Source organism: Eptesicus fuscus, chromosome 11, assembly GCF_027574615.1.
Source record: "Eptesicus fuscus isolate TK198812 chromosome 11, DD_ASM_mEF_20220401, whole genome shotgun sequence".
NCBI lineage: Eukaryota > Metazoa > Chordata > Mammalia > Chiroptera > Vespertilionidae > Eptesicus > Eptesicus fuscus.
This window is the reverse complement of record NC_072483.1, coordinates 74,431,152-74,453,125: the sequence shown is the minus strand read 5'-3', so window position 1 is coordinate 74,453,125 and position 21,974 is coordinate 74,431,152. Positions and strand designations below refer to the sequence as shown.

The following is a 21,974-nucleotide window of genomic DNA, read 5'->3' as shown; positions in this document are numbered from 1 at the left end:
ATGGAATTAGTGCCCTTATATGAAGAGATACCAATTTGTGCTCTCAACTTCTCCTCTCCTCTTTCTGTCTTTTCTCTCTCTGTCAACTGAGAATACAGTAGGAAGGTGATTATAAGCCAGGAAAAGAGAGCCCTCACCAAAACCTGACCATGCCGGCACTAGCCTGGAGAACTGTGAGAAAATAAATGTCTGCTGTTGAAGCCACATAGTCCATGGTATTTTGTTATGGGAACTTGTCTAATACAGGCTCATTTCATTTCCTTTGTCCGATTAAATTACTGAACTTATGTAGTTTATCTCTCTATGCCTTTCAGTGATAATGAGCGGCAAGTATAACACTCAAGATAGTCCTGTTAGAGTCAGGAGCCATATCCCAGATGAGAACTACCTTTGATAATCCCTTGCCCTTGGAACCTAATAGTGTTTCTTTCGGACAGTGAGGATAAGTTTACTATCTGCGCCTTAGTAGTTATCCTGAAGTAGAAACATCTAGTTTCTCCCCTAGAGAGATTTGTTTCTCCACAAATCTCTTTGCTAAATGGATTGTATTTATTGCCAATTTTTTATAGTTTATTGAAGTGTAGGTTTTTACTATAAAATGTACTGATTCTAAAGGCAATTCAGTGATCATTTGTAAATATACAGAACTGTACAATCATCACCATAGTCCAGTTAAAGAACTTTTCCCTCACCCCTAGAAGTTCCACATAATCATTTATGTAGTCAATTATTTTTCCCCACTATCACCCCAAGAGACCACTTTCTGTTTCTATATATTTGCCTTTTCTGGAAATTTCACATAAATGGAATCAGTCAGTATTCAGTCTTTTGCATCTGTTTTTTTTTTCACTTAGCACAATGTTTTTGAAATTTGTCCATGCCATAGCATGTATCAATAATTGATTTTTATTGCTGAATAATATTCAATTTTATGAATATACCACATTTTATTTATCCATTCATCTATTGATGGATATTTGGATTGTTTTCAGTTTTTAGTTATTACAAATAATGCTTCTGTGAACATTTGCCTACAAATCTTTGGATGTTTTCATTTTTCTGGGCCATATGGAAGATTTATGTTTAACTTTTTAAGAAATAGCCACTCTTTTCTAAAGCCATTTGCCATTCTTCATCCCCAAAAGTAGTGAATGAGGGTTCTACTTTCCCACAATATTGATAACACTTGTGTTGTCAGTGTTCAGTTAAAACTGTTCTGTTGGCAGTGTATAGGTATCTCGTGGTTTTAATTTGCAGTTCTTTAATGACTAACAATGCTGGTCATTTTTCATGTACTTATTAGCCATTCCTATGTCTTCTTTGGTGAAATGTCTTTTCAATCTTTTACTTTTTTGGCTCATATTTTAATTGGGATTGTCTTATTGAGATGTCAAGAGTTCTGTATGTATTCTGGATAAAAGGCTTCTAAAGATATATGATTTGCAAATATTTTTTACAGTCTGTGGTTTGTCTTTTTAATGATGTCTTTGATGTTTCTTAATTTTGATTATCTATTATTATTTTTTTTGTGGACTAGCATGTTGTTGTCTTATATAAGAAATCTTTGCCTAGCCCAACTCACAAGGATTTTCTCCTATGTTTTTTTCTGAAAGTTTTAGGTCTGTAATCCAGTTTTAGTTGATATTTGTAAATGGGTATGAGGTAATTACCTAGATTTATTGTTTTTCATAGGGATAACAATTATCCCAGCACCATTTGTTGAAAAGACTGTCCTTTTCCCATCGAATTGCCTTGGCACCTTGTTGAAAATCAATTGACCATAAATGTAAGAGTTATTTCTATACTTTTCAATTCTGTTACATTGATCTATGGCTGTCCTTCACTAATACAGTGTTTTGATTACTTTAGCTTTATAATAAGTTTTAAAATACTGTAATATGTTTTTCAGTTTTGTTCTTTTCTAAAATTGTTTGGCTAAACAAAAGCCCACTGGGATTTTGATAGGGATTGCACTAAGTATATGATGAAGGGGGAATTGCCATCTTAACATGAGTTTTCTAATCCATGAACATGGAATATTTTTCCATTTATTTAGATCTTATTTACTTTCTCTCCATAGTGTTTTGTATTTTTTATTGTTTAAGTCCTGCATTTCTTTTGTTAAGTTTTTGCCAAGTATTTTATTATTTTTAATGCTGTTGTGAATGGAAGTTTTTGAAATTATTTTTTGGATTTTTTTCCTAGTATATAGAAATACTGATTTTTGTATATTGATCTTATATCTTGCATCCATTTTAAATTTGTTTATTCTAGTTGCTTTTATATACTCCTTAGAATTTTCTATATACAGGATCATGCTGTCTGCAAATAAAGGCAGTTTTACTTCTTTCTATCTTGTATGCCTTTAATTTCTTTTCCTTGATTGTTCTGGCTGGAACATCCAGTACAGTATTGAATAGAAATAGTGAGAGTGAATATCCTTGTTCCTGGTCTTAGGGGGAAAGCTTTTAGTCTTTCACTATCAATATGATGTTAATTCTAAGTTTTTCTCAGATTCCTTTTATCAGTTTAAAGAAGACTTCTCCCATTCCAAGGTGATTGAGAGTTTTTTGTTTTTGGTTTTTTAAAATATATTTTTATTGATTTCAGAGAGGAAGGGAGAAGAGAGATAGAAACATCAATGATGAGAGAGAATCATTGATTGGCTGCCTCCTGCACACCCCACACCAGGGGATCGAGCCTGCAACCTGGGCATGTGCCCTGACCAGGAATCGAACCGTGACCTCCTGGTTCATAGGTCGACATTCAACCACTGAGCCATGCCGGCCAGGCTGGTTGAGAGTTTTTATTATGAATGGATGTTGAGTTTGTCAGATGCATTTTCTACATCTATGAGATTATCGTGTGGGTTTGATTCTTCTATTAATATGCTATATTATATTCATTGATTTTTCAGTTGCTAAACTGGCCTTTCTTGCAGGGATAAATTCCAGTCAGTCATGGTATATAAGCTTTTTGGTATGTTCTTGAATTCATTTTGCTAATATTTTGTTAGGATTTTTGTGTATGTTCATGAGGGATATTTTTATGTAGTTTTTTTGTGGTGTCTTTTGCTTTGATACCAGAGAAATATAGGTCTCATAGGATGAATTAGGATGTATTCTTTCCTCATTTTCAGGATTAGTATCATTTCTTTTTAAAATACTAGTATTTGATAGAATTTGCCAGTGATCTGGGCATGGTTTCTTTGTGGGAAGGTTTTCAATACTAATTCATTCCTGGGAGAGTAGTTCCTTAGTTAAGTGACTAGCAGCACTTGTATATTGAATTATTATTCAGATAACATGGTAAAATTATGGCAGAAAAATCATTAAAAAGTTAAAATATATTTCCAGTAGAATACATGTATGTATGAATGACTACTTGCTTAATGATGTCTATCACTGCACACACATAACTGATTGCTTTTATGCATCCATTGGTTATTCAACAAATAAGACAATTTCAGATAACTTAATTTCCTATTTTCTTTATATGGAAACATGTGGACCCAGTGACTAAACTTCAAAATAAAATATTTTATATCCTGAAGTTGATTTCAATACCAAAGATGATGGGGAAGCTAAAATTTGGGTATGATTATTATGTTTTTTAATAGAAAATTTTCTTTAATTTATTTTGTTTAATAAACATCATAATTGTGATTTTTCAAAAAAAAATACTAATTCAGTTATTTTACTTATAGATTTAGCCAGACTTTCTATTTCTGCTTCAGTCAGTTGTAGTAATTTGTGTCTTTATAAAATTTATTCATTTCATCTAAGTTGTCTAATTTGTTGACGTAATATTGTTCATATTATTTTTTCCTTATAATATTTTTAAGTTCTCTAAGTTGATAGTGATGTTCCCTTCTTTATTTCTGATTTTGATAATTTGTATCTTAGCTTTTTAATTGGTCAAAGTAAAGGTTTATGATGTTAATAAGCAAAATTTAACTGAGTAAATTTGAAGATCTAATTGGCTTTGTTAACTGAGTCAAGAATCCAGCTGGCATCTCATCATCTAGCAAGCAGAGAGATATTCCTAGGGGTTATACAAGACAGAACTTTTATAGAAAGGAGGGTGGGACAAGGAAAGTCATCTGCAAGAGAAAAAAATTCATTCAAGGAAGGAAAGAGTTCAGGTGACAATGGCTTTTTGTTGGCTGAGCTGTGGTATTTCCATTGACTGGGCTTGTTGCTGAGCCAAAGAAAAATCCTCCTTCCTGCTGGAGTAGTAAAGTAGCTGCACTTCCTGTTTGGGCGTGCAAGGTAGTCTCTTCCTGTTGGAGGCTGTAATTGACTCTGAGCAGTATGATGTGAGAGCTTCCTCTACAGGCCTTCCCAACTCAGCTTTTAGATGAGGTTTCATTTATTAACTTTAACAATGAATTTGTTTATCTTTTATAGAACCTAACTTTTATTGATTTTACCCATTATCATTTTTTAATTTTATTGATTCTAATCTATCTTTATTATTCCCTCCCTTTTGCTTGCTTTAGATTTAATTTGGGCTTCTTTTTCTAGTTTTTTTAGAAGCTTTGATTATTGATTTGAAACCTTGTTTCTTTTCTAGTATAGTTGTTTAAAGCTACACATTTCCCTCTAGCCAGTTCTTTAGCTGCACATCATAATTTGTGATGTTGCGGTACATTATATTTTCATTTTCATTGAGTTAAAATGCTTTCTAATTTCTTCTGTCATTACTTTTTGACCCTTGGATTATTTAGAAATGTGTAGTTTAATTTCCAAATATGGAAGATTTCCCAAATTTCATTTTGTTATTGATTTTTAATTTAACTCTGTTGTGATTGGAAAACATTTTGGATGGCTTCAACCCTTTTGAATTTATTGAGACTTGTTTTATGGCTTAGCATGTAGTCTTTTTCTGAGAAATGTTCCATATGTCCGTTAAAGGAATGTGTATGCTGCTGTTGTTCAGTTGAAGGTTCTGTAAATGTCAGGTCATTTAGGTTGATACTTTGTTCAAATCTATATCTTTGTTGATTTTCTGTCTAGTTGTTCTCTATGATGTTTTGAGTATAGAAAGTTACTCATCTTGAGACTTTGTGGGCTAGTAAGACCTTTATAATTTTTGCCTCACCTAGCTAAACAAAAATCTAGAGACCCAAGTGAATTTTTACAGAGTACCAATAAAGAAAACATTGTCAGTTCAGGTAATAAAGTATACTTTAAATAAAGGTCATCAGGTATGGGAATTTAAAAAAACACACTTAGATACATGTATCGCAAAATTATGTTTGTATTTCAGAATCCTCTGCTTCATGGGAGAAATTCATTTACACTAGTAAATGACAAGCTTACTCAGTACAGGAAAAATTGTGTAGATTTCAGGAACTTGTTAGAGCATAGAGGTGATTAGTTGTGAGTAATGAAACCCAATTTACATTTTAGTGACAATAGGAATGCTAATTTATTTTTATTTTTTTGACAATAGGCATTTTTGTCTTACATCAGTATGTATAGATTTAGAAATTTTTTAGATTCATTATTCCCTCCTTTCATTTGTTTCTTCTTTGGTGCCATTTCTCAGGGTTTATTTTGTTTGATTCATTATTTATCTACTACACTAAGAAGATATATGGAATAGCTAAGGTTGGATTGTTCTATAATTGTTCCCATTTCTAATTACTCCTTAGATGGACTATAATGCAGCCAGCAAGACTCATATATTGGAATTTTAAATGTGTTTAATTACAGGGAGGGTTGAATCTACAATCCAAAAATAAAATTTGCCTGTAGCAAAACTGGTTCAAATTGGTAATTTTCATGAGAACAGTGGGTGAAATTAAATACTTTATAAGGTCCTTTTTAATACTACCCTTTAAGTATATGAGTAATAAACAGAAAAAAGTAAGTGGTTCAGAAAGAATAAAAGAAAAAAGATCAATGAACTACAAGGATTTTGAACTTCATCATTAATAAATACCAACCCATGAAAAATGTCTTTCCATTTAGGACTCACTAGAAATAGAAACAGTTCTTTATTGTCTACTTATATGATAGCCTCTTATATGTCACAAGATGATTTAATTGCTCCTGTGGCCTCTCATTAAAAAATAAGTATGTGCTCATTGGAAAAAAATAGATATGTAGTTGTACATAAAGTTAAAAGGGGGAAGTCTCCTCTTTCATTGTCCCCCTCTCTTCCAAAGCCTCCTGATACCCACATTCCTTACCTTGCTTTCTTACTCTTTCTTCATTAGAATAACCCTGTTAATGCTCTCTATTTTAGTCAAGATGGTTAATTGTTTTAGGACAGCGGTCACCAACTTTTCAGACCTCACGGACCTCCAGTGGTCCGCGGACCACCAGTTGCCGACCACTGTTTTAGGGTATGGTAACTTGAGGTTATAGCCATTGGCAGTACATTTTGGGACCCCCCATTCCCATTTACTGTTGATCATTTCTTACCACTTTGTACCCATTTCTAATTCTCTTCTAATTTCTCATCATCTTCTAGATCTGTCTCTTCCTTTCCATCCTAACTACCACTATTCTAATTCAGGTTTTTCATTACTTCACATTGGACAGTTACAGCATTCTTCTATATTAATTATCCTTGGAGTTGTTCTCGTTCACCTCATCCTATATGTTGTCTAGATTTAGCTTCTTATAGCACAAATTTGATTATGGGTCATCCCTTCTTAATTATTCCCCATGTCTTTAAAATTAATGCCCCATTCTAGGCTTTCCACGATCGTTCCCACCCTGCCATTCCAGATCCATTCACAGGTCCCCTTTGTGAACCTTGAACCCTAACCAAACTATATTCCTATTAATACCCTTGTGACAGTGGCTTTCCTAATTCTGTATGTTTGCTCATGATATTTCTTCCACAAAGCTCCATTCTTTTTCCTCACTCCCAAATCCCATTCTAAAGAGATGCTTGTGATTTAAGAGTTAACATATCCTGGGATGCCAATACCGAGTAGTAGTTTTATTGTAGTATGACTCATTATCAAAGATGCTGCTGCTAGTCTGCTGTCAAATAACCTCCATCTGTTTTCCTTTTCTAAGTACTTCTGGCTAATAGTAATTTTTTTTTTTGTTTCTTTCCATTGTTGATTTTAACAAAGCAGTGCTTGGGAATAATAACAATTTGAATTTTTGAATTATAGCAGAATTAATTCTCAGGTAAGATCATTTCATAAATTTTAGCCCCATCAAAGAAGAAGTAGAGAAAAATAACATGTCTATATTTTGAGCTTTACAATATGTAACTTTCTTCACAAAACCAGAAAAAGATAGAGGGAAAAATTAAATGGGGAAAAAAAAGGATCTGAGAGGGTCCTTAAAGGAAAGGTACTAGTATAAACACTGGACATCATTATTTATCAATTTTTAGAAAAATTTACCACATGGAGTACAGTTGTTTTAAAATTTCTGGTACTTGATATTTCCTTTAAGGAATTAGTCAAATTTTTGAGGTCTCATAAAGCATTGTATGCCGCCTCCTGCTCCTCCATCATCCACGACAGCACAGTCAATCAGTGGCCACCTGCTTCTCTCCTTGCTGAGGAGTCTGACTCATCATTCACTGTAGCTCTTCAGCTAATACATGAATTTCAGTTCCATTCAATTACCAGCTTTTAATTGGAGCCCATTGCCAGATTGGTCTCCTGTTCCGGAGCGTCTCTTCTTGGCTGCACTGTTACTATGGCTACTTGTTTTTTTTCTGTTACTTTCTGCATTAGCTTGATGACATCCACTCAGGTATGAAGCTAGACAGATACTGTAGAATTTCTACAGAACCAAACACTGTCATCTTGCATTCTGCCTCCCTCCTACTGCCCATCTGGAATGGGATCAGGTTTAGATGGTGAGGTTCTTAATTCTTCTATCTCACTTTTATTTTACTGAGCTTTGCCAAGTTTTAGAATTCTAGGACCTTAGAAAATTGTGGAGACCTTCTTTCTCTGTTTCTCTACTTCCTACCTCCACCCCCACCACATACTTTCAAGCATATGGCATATGCATTACATAAACAAGCTGAAGAAATCACCTTCTCATTTGATGAGAAGATCTTCCTTTAGTTTCTTATCTTAGCCTCATGTCCCAGTTTTGTACTTTAAGTGCAATCCTTTCTGGATTGGGGGAATTAGTTACACTAGAATGGATTTTCTTTGGTCTTTAGTTAACTGCTATATGCCCTGTAAATGTTAATTGATAACCTTCAGGTTTTGTGGGTCATGTGCAGTGGGTCTTTAATGGTTAGATTGAATGCTTTTAATAAAAAATTAAAGAGCATAGAATGTCATGAAACCCACCCACTGACCAGGAAATAAAATTTTCCCGCTGACTTGGGAACAGATCTGGTCTTATACACCAAGTTATTTAAGATGAGAAATATTATTCATACAGAATGAAAAAGACTTGTCATAATGTTCTCTTACATGAAGTGTGCTTACAACCAGTAGGCTAACTGGATGCCATTTCTCTACTTTCTCAATTGCTTACACCATCATCTATTTTTTAGAGTATGCTAAGACCAAGAGACTCACAGTTAGCTCAAATAAAAACAAAAATAAAACAGAGAACTCATAGTCTGCAGGAGTGGATTCTGACAATAAAGGCTTTGCATTTACTCTGTCCTTGTGCCTGGGGTTTTAATTTAACACATCAATGAAAAGGCTGCATTTACCAAGGGGGGAAATACTCAGCAGGACTTAACTTTTATTAGTGCAATTTGTAAGAAATTACAGCATTTAATGAGAAAATCGTTAAGCATGAAAAAATGGGCTGTAATTGAACTTGTGGAGTTTAAATGGTGAGGTTTTAATTGAGTTTTTTAGTTATCGGTAAGAAAAAAATAATAAACAACCAGGCTGTATCTGTACGGCTGGTGGTCAGCACTTCATGTACCTTAGTGCAATTTCCTGTACTGCTGGTCATGCATAATATGATGGCTGTGGTGTTCTCTGTGTGGTACCCACGGACTCCTTCTGCCTGGCAGGTGAGGAAGTCAGGCTGAAATCTGACAGAACAATTTCTAAAAGGAGAAAGGACAGGCGAGGGGCAAAGAGCAGGACAGAGCTGTGTCACCTTCACAGGCAAGCTGCTTAAAAACAAGATAACATTTGAATATCCTTTTCAGGTTCAAAAGCTTCTACCTTTTTCTTAGTTCTCAGTTTCTTTTGTTGCCACCCAGTGACTTCTTTTTCCCCAATAAGGCTTTCATTAAAGACTACAAAAACAAAAAACAAGAATACCAGACCAAGGAAGCAAACATTCCTGGATATTAGATCTGAACTCTTTTGGAATGGAAGCAGAAAGATATTTAAGAAATTAATTGGCATATCTTTTGTCATTTAGAGGGAAAATATTTAGATACCTTCTTTTTGTACTTAAATTTTTAGAAGAAGTAATACATTTGATGTCCAAAAGGACATGACACCCTAGGAAGATTCAGTCACTTCTAGTTCCTCTGGTTTATCATCATAGTCTACACAGTGTGGCAACTCTGCTGTGTTTCAAATGTTAAACCTGCAGGAAAAGGAAGCGTATGTAGTTCTAAAGATGTTGAAGTAGAAATGAAAGTCATATTTTTTATATAACTGTTTTTGTAGAAATATAAAAACATTTAAATGGCTGGGAAAGCTTTAAATATGCTTGTGAACCTTTTCAATAACTTCTTACTAAATTTCATTGTATCCTACCTTGCTGGAAAAAAAGAAAAAAATCTATACACTTTATCTTCCCTTATTATTTAAAGAATACCTTCTTAATTTCTATCTCCTGGAAATATTCAGTGCATTAAATGGGGTGTCCCTCTCTATCTATACTAATAAAAGGGCTAATATGCAAATTGGTCAGGGCGCCCTCACAGTAACGACCGAACAGCAGGCTGCGTGGGGCGACCAGGCCAGCAGGGGTGTTACTGAGGGACGACCAAACGACTGAATAGCAGGTTGTGTGGAGCAACCAGGTTGGCAGGGGGGTTAGTGAGGGATGACCAAACAACTAAACAGCAGGCTGTGTGGGGTGACCAGGTTGACAGGGGGGGCGCAGTAAAGGGCAACCAGGCCAGCAGGGGGGGGCAGTAAGGGGTGACCAGGCCAGCGGGGGGGGGAGGGGTAGTTAAGGGCGATCAGGTTGGCAGGCAGAGGCAGTTATAGGGGTGTTCAGGCAGGCAGGCAAGCAAGTGGTTAGGAGCCAGCGGTCCCGGATTGTGAGAGGGATATCCCAGATTGGAGAGGGTGCAGGGAACCCCCCCCCCCCCCCGCATGAATTTCGTGTACCAGGCCTCTAGTAGGTTTATAATAACACATTGAACCCCTTGCTCCTAGGTCCACACCTCACCCTTTCCCTGTGCACCAGAGGAGGGAGGAGTAGGGAAGAGCAGGTTACATTTCCCAGGATTCTACATCTACTGGTTTCCTACTGGGTTCAGCCAATGGAAGACCCTGGTGGGAGATTGGTGGGCAGGAAAAAGGGAGGGGGTGAGGTCAGGGTATTCCTCTTTCTCCCTTATGTATTAGGCAGCATCTCCCTTACGTGTTAGTCAATCCTCCATGGTTTTGGCTCCCATTGAACAGTTATACTTCTTAATTATAAAGTTACAATATGTAAGCTTTCCACAATTGGGTCCCACCCGATGTGTTAGGGAGTCCTTCATGGTTTGGGCTCCCATTGGTTCTTTGTAATCGGGTGGGACCCGATTGTGGAAAGCCTACATAGTGTAACTCTCTAAGTACAAATGTGTTAAATTTGAACCCCCTGAGGCCTAGGTACACTCTTCTTTCTTTTTTCTCCCCTCTGCTTCCCTCTCCTCTTCTTCCACACACTGCCAAAGGTCTGCTAAGGGCTATTTGCTGTTCCTAATCTTTGGGTTGTAGCACCATTCTCAATTGTCATTATAGCTTTTAGTTACCTGTGTAATAATTGCCTGCATTAAACTTTCTGGGTTAAATATTCAGTGATTTCTATTATTCTTGTTGGGTCCTGACACAGCCTCTAGCCACAGTGGCCAATTTATATCCTACTAGAGGCCCGATGCACGAAATTCATGCATATGGGAGGAGTCCCTCAGCCCGGCCTGCACCCTCTCCAATCCGGGACCCCTCAGGGGATATCCGCCTGCCTCTTTCAATCCGGGACCACTGGCTCCTAATCACTCGCCTGCCTGCCTGCCTGCCTGCCTGATCACCTCTAACCCCTCTGCCTGCCTTCCTGATCGCCCCTAACCACCTATGCCTGCCTGATCAACCCTAAACAACTCTGCCTGCCTGCCTGATCGCCCCAACTGCTCCCCTGCTGGCCTGATTGCCCCTTACCACCTCTGCCTCACCCCACACACAGGACCTAGGATTCCCTCCTCTGGCCAGTCGCAGGCACTCGGGACCTGGGCATCCCTCCCTCTGGTCAGCCACAGGCACCCAGGACCCGAGCCAGCTTCGCCCAGGCTGGCCGCAGCTGCAGGGGACCGTGGGCAGGTGGCTTGTTCCTCTCCCAGGCCGCAGGCGCAGCTGTTGGCAACCGGGACCTCGAGGCTGGTGGCTTGTCCCTCTCCGGGCCACACCCTGGCTGGTCCCCATTCCTCTCTCGTGAGCTCATTTGTGCCTGGCTGGTCCCCATTCCTTTCTCCTCAGTGTTGAGTGTCTGAGCCGTTAAGGCATGAAGGCGTGAGGACTGTGTGACGACCATTTGCATGTTAACTCATTATATAGGATAGGATAGTAAAGAGACATAAGGAAGCCTGTTTGTGATCCGTTTCTGTTTTAGTTGCCTATGCTAGAAGAGACTCATTTTCTTATCAGGCAAATGTTTCTTGTAAGTTTCTGATTTAAAACAGTGGTTATAATTTACATATAGATTTAATTGGTGGCAGATTGTACTACTTGCTTAGAGTTTTATTTGCTGATAGATAATGTTTCCTTTTATTCTCTTAATGACTGACCTGATAAGGTGCTTATTTTATTTAGATGCTTGACATTTATTGTCACTTTTTCATTTTGTTTATAAAGATATCTTGTACTTGGTTATGTAAATCTGTTCTTAACATTTAAAAATGATTTAACTGCTGACTGCAAAATGTGCACTTCTCAATAAGCAAAATTCACGTGAAGCATTTAGGTGATGAGAAGAATTAAATTGGGAAACATCTTGAATGATGCTTGGGTTCAGCAAAATCATTTGAAATAGCTTTCCAGTCCTTTATGTGTAGTGTGTGACAGATGAGTGAACCTACTGCTTTTGTGACTCTGACTGATGGAGGGAAGAAACCCACGGTAAATGACTTCCTTTCACTTTGTTAGAAACATCTTGGCAGAGGGCAGAGGTGGTGAGTGAATGTAAAGTCAGAGGCTATCAAGCATGTGGCCCTGGGTGTTTTGGTCCTTGTGACGTACGACAAGAAGAGATGTGATTCAGTGTATAGGCCTTTGGATGGTGTTGAATGTTTTCTCTAGAGAAGCAGAACATACATTTCAGATTAAACAAGAAAACTTCCTCTTACATAACCCTTCTGAATCTGGATAGTATTGTAATATAACACTACGGTATTATTGTTTTGAGACTAATTTTGTGTATCAGCAGTCTGTACTCATAAGATGCTGGGTTAATATATAATGCCCATATTTAAAACCTCAAAATCCAAAACAGACATTTTTGAAATTCAGAATAGACATTTTGATTTTGAAGACTCATTGAGATAAAAGACAGATCTTGTCTGACTTGGCCATTTTTTATATTAGCTACTAATGAGTGTTACTGAGCCTTTGACTAATTCTGAAAACCATTTTGGTAATAATTGGCGGTGTGATTTACTGAGTATGAACACTGGCAGACTATTCCTTAGCCCTATAATTGATGTAGAAGCAGCCAAAAAACACCCTGATGATCAGCATTTCCTTTTTGTGGGATGGAGAGGAAGGGGGGAGTCAAAGCATAATTTAGCCAGTGAAGGATATTATTTTTAGCCTTTTCTGAATTTTACTTTTATTAAAAGTGACAGGAAAATATGAAATGCCACTATATTTGGGAAGGGAAGTCTGTTGTTCACATCCCATTCTCATACTCAATGTATTAAAGCATCATATGTATTCGCTAGTGTTAAATGATTCATTATAGTCAGCAAACTCAAAATAGTCTAGGGAGAGGGACAGAATTCAGAATCATGGGTCAGATGCTCAGACTATGTGACGGATTGTTTCTAGAAGGGAAAAATCTGGTTCTTTGTAATCATTGGGTCTGTCAAAAGTTTGGCTATGTTTATCTGTGTTCCTGAACCTTCTGGAGGAAAGCATAGAACAGTCTAATATGCAAACAAGAAAACTATCTATACTAATAAAAGCTTAGGTGGTCATCACACCCTCACGCTGTCACAATCCATCACCAGGGTGGGCAGGGCTTGGTGCTGTGTGCGTGGTATGGGGGCGGGTCCTGGCAGCTGCTCCACGCAGCTTCTGCCGGGGGTCCCGTGGCCCCATGCTCGCCGCAGAGGCAGGACCCCTGGCTCTGGCCTACCTCTTTGTGGCAATCCATCGGGGAGCCCCAGAGGGGTGGGCGGGGCCTACCTTTTTGGGCAATTGATCGCGGGGCTCCCGCACTGTGAGAGGGCACAGGTCAGGCTGGGGGACCTCCCACCCCCCGAGTGCACGAATTTTGTGCACCAGGCCACTAGTATCCAAATAAGCCCAGAAATACCGTATTTTCCGGCATATAAGACAACTTTTTAACCCAGGAAAATCTTCTCAAAAGTCGGGGGTTGTCTTATAAGGTGGGTATATCCCAAACTCTGTATTTTAACTGGAAAAGTTGGGGGTCGTCTTATATGCCCAGTCGTCTTATACGCCGGAAAACACAGTACTTAAAAACTTCATTCTTAAATAGAAACTGGGTCTTGACATTTCTACTTCCTTTTCTTTGAATTCCTTCTTTCCCCTATCATTATTGCAAATGGGTTGTTGGCTTTTTTATTTGCTTTATTTTAGTCTCTCTTGAATATTTTTTTTCTTTTGGATATTTTTCTCTGTAAGATGGCAAGTGTGTGTGTGTTCCATCATGCTTCAAGATAAAATGGGTCAGAAAGCTGTGTTTTTGCAAAGCAGTTCAGTACCTATTTAGTTGCTGCATAGACTCCTGGGTCTGAGGATTCCATAATTTTCAGTTCTTAATCCCGTCTACTCTTTCCTTGCAGTCTTTATGCTATAACTAGTGGCCTGGTGCACAGATTCGTGCACATTGAAAGGAAATCGGGAGCCTGGGACCATGTGCCCGGGGAGTTTCCATGACCCCTGAACCACCAGGAAGTCAGGTGGGGAGTCTGTCCTCCTCCCCACAGCTTCCTGAAAAAGTATTTCCAAATGTCCCTTCTGCGGCCAGGGTCACGCCTTGCTGGCCAGGAGGTCCCCAGTGAACACCTTGGGCTGTGCTGGATGCTTTCCACCACTCGGAGCCGGATAAGAGACGCTTAGAGGTGAACACTACAAAGTTTGGGATCTTGGAGGTCGGGGGTGCTCTCTCACCCACGCCCCCACCCTTCAGATCCATCTCTCTGACTTTTACCCCAATTGTCAGTCGCCACCTTGTGGCCATTTTTATATTGCTGCCTTCCTCTGTAGCTCCGGGGAATAAGTAAGAGATGAGATTTGATCTCAATGCTCAAGACAGAGTTCTAGGAGCCTGGCGGCGATATCAGGCTCATCCTGGTTACTCCGAGTATCTGCACTTCATCCGTTCCCCGGAGATTGTACCTGTAGGTTTATGGGGTATGTGCCTCATGGCAAGTTCTGGCTGAGCTGTGGGTGTCCTCGGGGTGGGTACCAGCACCGTATGGGGCGGGAGGGAGGGGTCCATCCGTGGGAGCCACCATCCATGGGCCCACCTGCCCGCGGGAGCCGCCAGGGATTTGTGGGGAACATGGGAGCCTGGATGCAGGCCAGGCCCAGGAAGGGTGTGATGGGCTCCACCGTGGACACAGTGGAGATCCGCTCATCAGATTGGGATTTTCTCACTTTTTCCGGGACTCTCTCCGGAGGTGGGGACCAGTCTGCTTGGAAGTGGCATCTGGGGGTGGTAGGAAGGAAGGAGGGAGAGGCGGATTGCAGTCCGGGGTAAGGTGTGTTCTTAGTATTTCAGTTGCACACATGGCGATAGCTAAGGAGTGGAACCTGGCCCTGATGCCCGAGGGGGAGTTCCAGGGGGCCAGCGTCAGTATCAAGGTAATCCTGGTCACGTGCAAACATTCCATGCTGCATTTGTTCGGCAGTAGATTGTACATGCAGAAGGGGGTGATTTTTTCATGCAACTCATGGCCCAAGTGTGGGGCTGCCTGAACCAAGCAGGTCAGGCCAGCACCTGCTGGTGCCCTTCCGCCCACTGGAGCCAACTAGCACTCTGCAGGGATCCAGGAGCCGTTATTCGGTGCCAGGACGCTGACCTTTCTGGGAGATGGGGTCGGGGCCGGGTGGTAGGTGGAAGTTGCGAAGGGCTTGCCCACAGACATGCGTGGGTGTCTGTCATTGGGCTGGACTTCACCGGCGCTCACTCTCGAGATGGGGGCTGGCCCAGGCAGTATGTGCGTGAAGTGCCTCTGTGGGGTTTTCCCAAGCCTGCATCCAGAGACCCAGAGGGCAATAGGCAGCCGCAGGGTTTGAAGGGAGAATTCCAGGGGCCGGTGGTGGCTGATCTGTGGTCATTCCATCTACACCCCCACCACCCAGGCATTGGGACTGCAGTCTTTTTGCTGGAGATTGCACCTTCCAGAGGCGAGAGAGGCTTGTGCACCGCAGCTGCGCTCACCAGCCGTGAGCTCAGCTTCTGGCTGAGTGGCGCTCCCGCTGTGGGAGCACACTGACCACTAAGGGGCAGCTCCTGCATTGAGCGTCTGCCCCCTGGTGGTCAGTATGCATCATAATGACTGGTCGTTCTGGTCATTCCACCATAACAGTCCCTGGGCTTTTATATATATAGATAGTTTGTAATATTATTTATGTAATACCTTATGATACAGCAGACAACCCTGCTATTCCAAGCTTCTCTTCTCTTAGTCTCTGTGACGCCATAGCCTCCTGTTTTTTATCCATCTCCTGTCCTTTTCTTCTTAGCCTCCTTCATCAGCTCCCTTTTCTCTTGTTTCTTCCTGTATGTCTGTCCATGGACTCCATATACTGGATCATTTGTTTTCTTCAAACATAACATGTGCTTTCCCATCTCTATTCTTCCGACTTCTGCTCAATCTGTTTCCTGCTATATGACAGCTAAATTTTATTTCTCATTGCCAGCTAAAAAAAAACACATGTTAATTCATGAATTTTTAAAAATTCAGATCAATTGATATATTCCCACAACATTCTTCACTTTTACCGTCTATTATTTTTGTGTATGTGTGTTATATCCTCTATTAGAGTGTGAACTCCTTAAAAGCAAGAATCTTATCTTCAACTTAATTGAATCTTCCACAGACCATAGCATAGTGTCTTATACATAGCAGTTACACAATAAATATATACCAGGTTTAAATTAATGAAAATGATCACTAAATCAAGCATAGAGGAACATTTACATTATAGCTTGAAAGATCCCTCGTTCTCATTCAAAGGAAATGAGAAACTTGGAATCTCTGGGATTTACTGCCATTGACCTATAAAGGCTCTTATTTGTGCCCAGATATATAACTCTGAATGAACTTTATATCAAACCTTCTGATAAAGAAGCCTGCTTTAAGTGGAATAGGAAATATCAAACATTTGTTCCTTCACCTTTCCAAGCTGCAAAAGAGAGATAGCTTTTGTTGCTTTGAGCTTCTGTCGATGGTTTTCTGCTGTGCCTACTAATCAGGGTTGTATTGTTTACCTTGTTTAAAAAGGCCTATCCGAGTGTTCTTTCTTTCCTTTGAATTGCTGTTGGATATTAATTTACTGCTGCTGCAGGATACATTGGTAAAGATTTTCAAAATTGCAAGGAAGTGTTTCCTTAATCCCTCAAGTTCGTTAAGTACTTTTTTATAATGGAGATCATAATCTCCTAGTTGGTAGAAGAGATGAAATGGTTACCGGGCATATTTTCTCTTGCTGCAGAATTTTTATATTGGAAAATACTTCATCCAGTTTATAATCCTTTCCACATGCTGCAAGAGCCTTAGGAAATAAGTGGGCGGCACTGAGTTTCCTATCTTTCTCTAGCATTGGTCAGGTCACTGTGATTCAGTTAGTGGCCCTTACAGGCGAGCCTTGAAAGTACTTTTCATTAGTATTGTATGCACACATTCATAACTGTTAGAGTGCTCAGATGAGGCCATGACCACGGCAGACTCGCAGTCTTAGAACATCTTGACCATTCAGCATAAATTGCTGCCAGCCCTAGGGAGTGGTTTCAGGGGCTGAGTGAGAAGGAGCCGTTAGGCCATGAAGGTGCATGTCTCTGTGGTTTGTTCTTCTGCGCAGATCATAAGGGTCAGTTTTAATCTGCTCAGCAACTTAAGTTTCCTGATGACGTTGTGTTTCTATTTTTCTCTGCTTTTATACTGAAGAATTGTTTGTCTATTTGTAAGGCAGCCCCAAATTTCAGTCCACCTTGGAAATGATAACATTAATGTGTTTTCTCTTTCTGTAGCATTTATGACATTGCTGGCTGACAGTTATTGTTTATTAAGTGTTTATTATGGCTTGTAGACTGCTGAGCAGCATAGAGATTATTTGGGTTCAACTGAGGGCAGAAGATATGTAGCAATGACTTCCCATCCTAAAGGATATTATTAAATTAAGACGAGGCTGGTCTTTTCTAATTTGACCTGGGATTAGTAGAAGATGAGGTGTCCCTGCCTCATTATTTTCCACTGTCTTGCTCTGTTTGACATTTATCTTAAGTGTAATTAGGGGAGGGACTAGAGGACCTATCTTTTATAAATATATCTGTAAAGGCAGTTTTAAATTACCCCAATGGTTCCTAAATTCTAAGGAAGGGAGAATAAAAAGCAAAACCAATAATTTTTTTAAAACCCAACAATTTAGTATTTGAAGTCCCAAATGGAACATTTAGCTATAATTCTAAGCATTTTAGAAATTAAATTTTATTTCTTGACAAATATCAGTAAGTACCATCCAAACTTTTCAAATAAAGACATCTAGAATCAGCATTTTGCATCTCCAGAAAAGAAGATAGCCACACAGAAGGATATATTCTCTTTAACAAGCATCACTTGAATAGAGAAAAATAAAACTTGTCTTGTGTTCTAGCGAGTCGCCAGCTAGTAAGTCACATCGAACAGTTTTTGGATACTAACGAAACACCGTATTTTATGAAGAGCGTGGACTGCATCAAAGCCTTCAGGGAAGAAGCCATTCAGGTAATACTATCCTAGCCTGTCTCCTCACCCTAAACCATTGACCATCATCACAGGGGAGACACATATAGCACCCACAAATAAGCCTGGGCTTTGAAGCCTGGGCTTTGGAAACAATCAGTATCACTATGAATAGCAATGTATGCCAAGAGAAGTGGAGATGACTAACTCATCCTACTGTCAGTGTCATTTCTGAGGGGGAATAAGGATGGGTGGAAGAGTGGAATGTTTTATCCCTGGGAATGAGCTTTTTGTTATGTTATAGCCCTGGCTGTATGGTTTCTATTAGGCAAACAGGAGAGTTCCATTGTACCCCTAGTGGTCCAGTCATTATTGTAAAGGGTGGACTAATTATTTAAGGGTATTGATGGGAAATATATATTGTGTAATTATTGAAAAGGATTTTATGAAGACAGGAGTAGGGATCTGAATGCCAGGGTGTAAAAGAACACTGAAAATTAATTACTCAGTACCTCTATCCTGCCTTTTGTGTGGGTTTTTGTTGGTGTGTTTTATTGGAAATGTTTATAAAACACTTCAAAAAATCTTCCAAATTATTTCTAGGCTTTTATACATAAGCTCTAGGCAAGAGTAAGCAAGTTTAAGTTATAAAAGGAGGCACAATTGTAGTTCTTATGTCTTGTACTAATTAATATTTGCTGAATGAATGAGCAGTATAATTCTTGAGTAGTTTAGATACTTGCAAAGAATAAGAAATGGGACAATGATTACAGTTAGAATAGAATAAGAGATTTAGTAGTAGGTGACCCAAATGCCCTACAGATAAAAGAAAAACTTTTGGCAGAGTAGAGTCAGAAGAAGACGGAGGTGACTCAGTCGGGTGGAGAAAGATTTCATTAGGTGGAAAAAGGCAGTAAAAAAATATTGCTTTTTAAGTAACACTGCTCCCCCAGGCTAGATGGTGTCTGAAGACATTTCTATGTACTCCTGCCACAACTTGTCCTTAAAAGTACTCAGTGATAGATTTTTTTTTAAAAAAAAAAAAAAAGGAAAAATAAAATAGAGTTGGCGGAGAATCAAAAGAGACTTTAAAATTATATCAATTAATCTTAATGTAAAGACATTTCTAATTGTAAAAAAATGTTTTTAATGTTTTATGGAATAGCTAGTGGTGGTGCACGAAATTCATGCACAGGGGTGGGGGTAGTTCCCTCAGCCCAGCCTGCACCCTCTCCAATCAGAGACCCCTTGGGGGATGTCCGACTGCTGGCCTGCCTCTACCTGCCTGATCACCCCTAACTGCCCTCCCCTGCCGGCCTGATCTCGCCCTCAACTGCCCTCCCCTGACGGCCTGATCTTGCCCCCAACTGCCCTCCCCTGCCAGCCTGGTTGCCCCCAACTGCCCTCCCCTGCTGGCCTGATCCTTCCCCCAACTGCCCTCCCCTCCTGGCCTGATCTTTCCCCTAACTGCCCTCCCCTTCCGGCCTGATCTCGCCCCCAACTGCCCTCCCCTGCCAGCTTGATCACCCCTAACTGCCTCTGCCTTGGCCCCACCACCATGGCTTTGTCTGGAAGGAAGTCAGACATCCGGAAGATGGCTGGTCGACCCGGTCTAATTAGCATATTACCCTTTTATTAGTATAGATTGGGGAAATGTAAATACTGATGGGTTATTTGCTTCTATTAAGGAATTATTATTAAATTTTATGACTACATTTTAAAGAATCTATATATTTTAGATATTGTGTATTGAAATACTTATAGATGAAATAATATGATGGAAATTTTCTTCAAAACAGTCTGAGTTGTGGGAGAAGGTGGAGGTATAGATGAAAGAAGATTGGCCAAGCTGCTAATTGTTGAAGCTGGGTGATGGGTATATGAGTGTTCAATGAGTTATTCTCTATTTTTGTTTGAATATGTCTATGTTAAAAGTTAAAAAACAAAGTACCAGGCCAATAAAAAACTGTGTGGCTCTGGAAGGTTCTATACCTTCCACAGATGGAAAGATTTCAGGTTCCTATCAAATGAAGTTGAAATTGGAAATAACAATTTTCCATTTACCAAAGAAATATGTATATTATAGATATATATTATATGTATTTAATACTATATACAAATATATAACATATATTTAATATGTATAAATATACACATATATGTATAATTGTAATATATATACTGTCTGTTATAAATGACTAATTCAGTATATATAGTACTTTGGCCTGGGAGGACTTATTTTTATATTTGCTCTGACTTGCCCCCACAGTTTTCAGAAGCTCAGCGCTTTAACAATTTCCTGAAAGACCTTCAAGAGAAAGTGGAAATTAAACAATTAAATCATTTCTGGGAAATCATCATTCAGGGTAAGCTATCATTTTCTTCAAATATTGATGCTATTTTTTCTAAATATAAATACAAATTCTAATATATATATTGTGTTGTGTGATGACTTTTGATGTGTTTTTGGGAACAGCTCAGGATTCAATGAACTAAAAACATAATTTAATAAGCCTAAATACAAAGAGGTAAATAATAAGTATACATGTAAGTCCCACATGAAACTGTAGCCTGACCCGTTTCAAAGCTCACACCTTTCTGTTAGATGAAGGAAGCTGTGAGGGCAGAATTGCCCCCTTCCCCAGACTCTGAGATACTTTGAGGCCTGCTGGACCCATGGCACTTTCCTTGGCCTCACCTGCTACTTTTCATTACCATGTTCTTGGGCTTCTCATAGCAGCAGACCAGCATCTTCATGCACCAAATTTGGCCACTCAGTTCCTCACTTATTTACAGTGACCAATGCAAATTAAACCTAGAAAGAAGGTAATATACTTTTTTAAAGCTTTGTGTTTGATTTTCTTCATGCCCTTTGCCCACTTTTTTAAGCAGACTTGATATTTTTTCAGAACCCAAGTATTCTGTACAAGCCATTAAAAACAATGATGTTAAAAAGTATGAAACTTTTCACTTGAAATAGGGCCCCAGAATTACTTTCAGCCTGCTTTATGTGCATTTCTGTGGGAAGGAGTTACATACCTATCTATCCAGCTTCTAACGGGCAGCTTTTCATCACACAGGCAACCATTTCCCTGACAGTTCATTTCTCAGCCCTTTAACTTCTACACTGGGGAGCAAAAGCAATTAGAATAGGTGGCAAATGGGGCTTCCTCAAATCACTCTTGTGTCTCTGCTGCCGACCTGGTAGATGAAAGAGATTGGTTTTGGTATTTATTGAATGCCTCCAGCATATTGTTTGCTGAAAAGAAACTTACAGGACATACAGAAGATACATATTTTCTGAGAGCTTATATCCTATTGAGAGAATACACATGACTTGTGCCATTTCTAGGTACAAATGGATATTAAATGCATGTGCTTTTCTGAAAGTATTTCACGCATCAGCCATTTGAGGCAGGAGAAAATCTTAGGAAGAAGAGAAAACTAAAGGGTAGATTTTCTCTCCTTGATTTGCTCTCACTGAGCTAAAATTGATGTGCTGTGCTAAATGATAGACATGGCCATTGTAAGAAATGTTTCCTCCCGACCTTGGCCTTCCTGCTGTTCCATCAATAGCCAGTAACACTCCTGGAAGTCAAAATGTCTGCAGATTCCCATATTGGGTACCAGAGTATACAGTCATTCAGTTATCACTTATTTACTGAGCTTCTGTGTACTACATTGAGGGGAATATAAAGATGAATAAA

General features: G+C 39.3%; 1 protein-coding gene across 2 annotated transcripts in view; it reads left to right on the top strand.

Annotated features, from left to right (window-relative positions):
• The window catches only part of XRCC5 (X-ray repair cross complementing 5), a 90,282-nt gene that overhangs the window by 56,742 nt on the left and 11,566 nt on the right, over positions 1 to 21,974 (top strand). For both annotated transcript variants that reach the window (XM_054723332.1, XM_054723333.1), the window contains exons 17-18: positions 18,200 to 18,309; positions 20,537 to 20,633. In XM_054723332.1, the coding sequence (XP_054579307.1) occupies positions 18,200 to 18,309; positions 20,537 to 20,633 (207 nt within the window). The remainder of the gene's footprint in view (positions 1 to 18,199; positions 18,310 to 20,536; positions 20,634 to 21,974) is intronic.